General features: G+C 34.3%; 1 protein-coding gene across 1 annotated transcript; it reads right to left on the reverse strand.

The window, feature by feature from the left end:
* Positions 1-1,187: 1,187 nt before the first annotated feature.
* Positions 1,188-4,701, reverse strand: LOC122012068 (tobamovirus multiplication protein 2B-like). Its single transcript, XM_042568522.1, has 4 exons — positions 4,394-4,701; positions 1,998-2,063; positions 1,847-1,911; positions 1,188-1,487 (listed from the first exon to the last, which is right to left on the reverse strand). The coding sequence occupies exons 1-4, from the start codon at positions 4,526-4,528 to the stop codon at positions 1,355-1,357; spliced, it is 399 nt and encodes a 132-aa protein (XP_042424456.1). The 5' UTR covers positions 4,529-4,701; the 3' UTR covers positions 1,188-1,354.
* Positions 4,702-5,526: the final 825 nt, after the last annotated feature.

Consider the following 5,526-nt stretch of genomic DNA (forward strand, 5'->3'; position numbering starts at 1 on the left):
ATTTTTCTTAACTTACTTTGAAAAAAAAATTCTATCGAAAGCCAATGAGCTCGAAATTGCCATCGAATTTCATTCTTCTGATATTTATGTGTTTTATTATAATGGTTTATCGAAGTTATACCAATTTTTTACTGTAAATAAGTTTTCAAAATTATTAAATCTTAGGATAATTTTAAAATTATTAAATCATGTACTTATTTCTAATTTTATCTTATAGTCCTTTATTTTTCTTAACTTACTTTGAAAAAGAAAATTCTATCGAAAGCCAATGAGCTCGAAATTGCCATCGAATTTCATTCTTCTGATATTTATGTGTTTTATTATAATGGTTTATCGAAGTTATACCAATTTTTTTACTGTAAATAAGTTTTCAAAATTATTAAATCTTAGGATAATTTTAAAATTATTAAATCATGTACTTATTTCTAATTTTATCTTATAGTCGATTGATGTTTTAAATAGTTGAATCAATTTGACTCTATATCGAAATTTCATAATTTTAATTAAATCAATCGATTGATTTTCTTTTAATCAAAATCAATTTTAGATAAAATCAGTCAAACGACTTCAGATTGATATGAAACTATTTTTATGTGTTTGTCTATCTCTTCTGATTATATTCGTGCCTTCAAACGTCAATTGTTCAAAAATTTCGACTGATAAATCAAACGACCTCAGATTAATATGAAACTAGATCCTATGTATTCGGCTATTTCTCCGGATTTTAATTTGTGTTTGAAAAATCATTGCTCTAATATACTAAGTTAAATTGAAGTTTGAGGACATGAATATAATCAAGAGCGGTAGACAAACACATAAGAACTAGTTTTATGTCAATCCAAAGTCATTTGGTCCATAAGCCAATTTTAGGGAAAATCGGCTGATGCACCAAATGATCTCAGATTGACATAAAATTCGATCCTCTGTGTTCAGCTAGTTCTCTTGATTATATTCATGCCCTCAAATATTAATTTAATTCAACATATTGAGAGCAATAATTTTTTTTGAACACGAATATATTTGAAAATTTTAATTTATGTTCAAAAAATCATTACTCTCAATATACAAGGTCAAATTGATGTTTGAGGGCATGTATATAATCAGGAGAACTAGCCAAACACATAGGCTCTAGTTTCATGTTAATTCGAAGTCGTTTGGTTCATCAGTAGAATTTTTTGAATAAAAGATATTCAAAAAAGCTGAAGTTATATCATTTGATGTCTTTTGATACAAGTGCAATATGAAATCAATATGAAAAGATATTCTACGTCGATAGTAGAATATTAGGCTGAAATTTGGTAATGTTAGCAACTAATCTGCAACTTAAGGATGAAATTCCAACGCCAGAAGAAGATTAGGCTTCATCGATTTTTGCTGACTCGATTTCTTTTGGCTCTTCACCTTGCCGACTGGCTGGAAATGCATGCTTGAGCTGAGAGTTTTGCATGTTAGAAAGCAACTGGGTGACAGGCATCAGCTGCGTAGCACTGTGGATCAAAAGTTGTAAGAATTAAACTGTGCAAATTCAAGTCTGTATAGTTTGGAGAAATGAAATGTATATAGTTTCTTGATATTAGACATAACATTGCAAGAATGGAGCATGTATAGTTTGGAAATCAAATCAATCATCAGGCATGGCCTGTCAAAGACTTGAAACCAAAATAAGTCATTCTTAAATACTTGGAGGTGGCATGAACACTTTAGACAGTTTAACAAGGGCAATATACTACCTCCTAATAGATTATAAACTCAAAGCAGCAAAACAAACCCTTAAATGCACTGTGCACAGATATTTTCCTGAGGTACCAAAAAAAGGATTACTACACAACTGCAATGGAAGCCTGACCTATGCAAGCTGCTTTCTATGTAAGCATCCAAGGAAGAAATGACACGAGGCAGTTGCTCCAGGACCTAAGAGCGATCAGCCAAATCTTGAAATTAAACAACTTCGAAGGTTAATTAATCACAGTTACCATCTCAACTGACCAGCTACTTACGTGCCCGGTGTTCTTAATAGTAGATACTTTGGCCAAGAGATTCTTTGGCAGCTTTGCCAATTGAACCTAGAAGAAGAAAAGGAAAAGAGATACACAGGTTAATCAATAGCGCAATGCAAACACATTGAATAAGCATCACCAATTTCATTAGACAGGAGATAGCAAATCTGCAGATAAATGTTTGTTGAGCAATCGTTACAGAAGTGCTTCCTATTAGTATAGGTCCAAAATAGATTAAGCAACGGTCCAGTGCATAAGTACACAGATGTTAGCTATATAGACATGGCTTTTTTCTGGTAAAATGTTCATACTGTGTTTACAAAAACTACCATTCAAATGCGATTTTGTTAAAACTGTATTAAAAGTGCAAGAAACTAAAAAAGATATAATGGACATGACTTAACATATAATATTGATTAATTAAATATCTATCACAATAATTCTAATATAATTTTATTAATTTTAATTTTGCACATTCTTTGGACCTCATTCTAAAGTTTTGAAGTAATATTAGCTGTGATATCAACACTGGAGAAGAGTAGTTAAAAATATAAATATAAATATAAATATACAAATCGAAAACATATTCTAAAACATATTGTAACATTCAAAGTCAAGAAAAATAGGTAGGAGAGTTTTCAAATAGTGAGGATTGAGAAAGGTATAAAAATGAAATACCAAGGGAAAACATATCAATGATATGATATATGACTTTTACAAATTTAAGGAAAAATAATTACTTAAAAGCACTTTCCAAAGCATAGATTGCAATAAATAACTTTTATCTTTTTAACATTCTCTCTCTTTATTGACAAAAGTGCGTTTTCATTACAATTCAAAAACTCAAGGCAACTAGGGCATTTGGATAAAAAAGTGACTCCTTATCACTCTTCTAACCGCACAGATATTTTATCAACTCTTGCTATGAACTCATTTGTGCAGATAGTTGTGATCGACATGCCTTTGAGGTGATGCTAAGTTGCTTATTCTCTGTTCTATATATATAAATATACATATACATAAGGTTGAATCCATTAGAGTGGAAGATATAAGCATATAGGGTCATCAAAGAAACTACTCAATCTAATACAAATGCATAGAGCATAACTGAGGGATGAGATTCACGTTGCCAATCCCAAACAGTTGTCGCAAACACATATTGAGAATAATGGTCACACACACACACAGAGAAAGAGCAAATAACTAAGAATTTGGAATTAGCAATGGAATGGGTGATCCCAAGGAAAAAGTTCTTTCTAATGTAAGGCATCTCCAATCGTTAAAGCTCTAAATGAGCTTTTTTTTTTATGATTCCAATATGCCACATCAACATTATAAAAACTCATTGAAACATCCCAATAGTTAAAGCTCTAAGTGAGCCTTTTTGTGATTTAATTCATAACATGTAGTTGTATGGCTCCATGCATATTACATCAATTTGATACAAATGAGGAGGTTTGAGTTTTCACTACTGCTCCTAAATTATAAACTTCAAACCTCACCTCTACAATGGTTCAAGCTTTTTATTCAACTTTTTTGATTTTAGAAACCTCTTACAAACCTTGCATTGGAGATGCCCTAAGACCCACAATGGGTTAATGTCTGGAGTCTCTTCCGAGTTTTTTACATTTTTATGTTAAAAATCATTTGCACATGAAGAAACACATAAAATGCATGATGCAAACATATTCAGACAAACATGACCTTAGAGTGCCTAAGGTTCAGAAATTTCCAGTATAGTTTCAACAGTCTTGTAATTATACACCCTTTAAACACTGAACCTTCATGTCCATAGTCTCGAGATACTACTCTCTTCATAGTTGATTTACTCATAATGAACCTTCAAGAGGTTAGAGAAATCTCAACAAATTGTGATCTATCTCAACAAAATATAAATGAAATTTTAGTCTTATTTGGTCCAATTTCTTTATATCAATTGAATTTTTCTTCTCTTCATATGTATATCTTGTTAGAGTCAAAATCAGGCAAACTGAAACTATCAACAAGAATTGTCAAATATTTCAGTTATGTATTTTATGTCTAGAATTTGGCAGACTAGACTGCAACTTTCCTAATTATCAAGGATCAGTAACAGAACTTAATGTAGATAAATGATCAATTGACACAACATAGTAACCAAGATGGTTGAAATTGACGATTTCCTAATTGCCGCCCTCTATTTTATCTAAGTTGCAATTCACATTGCGAAATCAACCTACCAGTTCGAGTTTCCACCCGGAGTTGCTTTCCACAATTGAAGTTTCTCAATGGCATATCATGCTCAGGAAAATGTTAGTGCAATGCCAATTATTAGGTAAAAATCTCAGCTACAAGAATTTGGCCGATGCAATATTTTAGAGCATTTAAACATGAGAGAACAAAGAACCTCCCCAAACCTGGGAAGGAGACGACTCCTGCATGAGGCGAAGGAGATTAGAGGTCGACTGCACCGCCTGGCTGATCTGCTCCACCACTCTCGCCTTGGCGCTCCCGTCCACTCTCCGGCCTCCGCTGCCGCTGTTCGCTTCCATCTCTCTCTCTTTCTCTCTCCCTCCCGTTTGATCTTAGATTAACTCCTTACGATCGATTTCGCCTTTTGCAGTAGATTAACTCCTTACGATGGACCTCTTCTGGAATACCCTCAAGGAAAGAACCGTCTTCGGAGAGTTTCGACGCCGACACGAATAGGGAAGCGAATCGGGAAACGGCATCGTGTGGCGCTCTCCACTTTCGCTTTGATTGGGATTCCTGAACCGTCAGATTAAACGTGGATGGCCATTAGCAATGGGCGAGATATTTCTTCAGATGGGGTGAGATCCTTCGTCAGTCTCTGTGGGAGTGGGAGTGGGAGAAAGATGGAAACTTTCTTCCCATCCTTGATCGTCGTCGTCGTCTTCTGGTAATCTTTATCCGGTATTACTTTTCATCTTCTTTTGCTCCTCGATTAAAGTTCGTAACCTCTCTCTCTCTGTCTCTCTTTCTCTTGCTGCTGCTTGGGCTGAGTATGATCTAGCGTGTATTCTTTCTTCACGACCGGAGGGATCTCGCCAACAACAGATGAACCTTGCTTCCAGCGGTATGTAAATATTTTCCTCTTGCCTCCGAAATTAGTGCTTGCTCTTCCATGGATATATATTTGGAAGGCCCAACAACTGCTTGCTTATTTGTTTCAAACACATTGTGCTTGTTTGATAACAAGATATTGCCAAATATGTCCTAAGATTTCAGTTTGATTGTGGTGAATCATCCAAATCTAGTTACCTACTCTGCCCCCTTTTCAAACACATGCGCAGTTGCAACTTCACCCTGAAGATTGTAAAAAGCAATTCAAAGCAAAATATGACAACCCATGCAATCTCGACTTGCTGTGGCTCCATAGGCAGTTGTGAGTTCTTCAGTCTTACATCATAGTTATGGTCCTTTATCCATTAAAACAATTAATCTTGTTCTTGATATCCTTGAGCAAAATTTTTGCTTTTAACCTTTTGTTTTGGTTCAGCCTCTCCAACCATAGTTTGCATAAACGATA

Source organism: Zingiber officinale, chromosome 8A (genome assembly GCF_018446385.1).
Source record: "Zingiber officinale cultivar Zhangliang chromosome 8A, Zo_v1.1, whole genome shotgun sequence".
In the NCBI taxonomy this organism is placed as follows: Eukaryota; Viridiplantae; Streptophyta; class Magnoliopsida; order Zingiberales; family Zingiberaceae; genus Zingiber; species Zingiber officinale.

Excerpts from the sequence above, each read along its gene's own strand:
- LOC122012068 (XM_042568522.1), bottom strand. The coding sequence starts at position 4,528 with ATGGAAGCGAACAGCGGCAGCGGAGGCCGGAGAGTGGACGGGAGCGCC. Across the intron at positions 2,064-4,393 it reads AGGAGTCGTCTCCTTCCCAG|GTTCAATTGGCAAAGCTGCC; the intron begins GTTTGGGGAGGT and ends TTCTTCTTCTAG. Across the intron at positions 1,912-1,997 it reads CTATTAAGAACACCGGGCAC|GTCCTGGAGCAACTGCCTCG; the intron begins GTAAGTAGCTGG and ends GATCGCTCTTAG.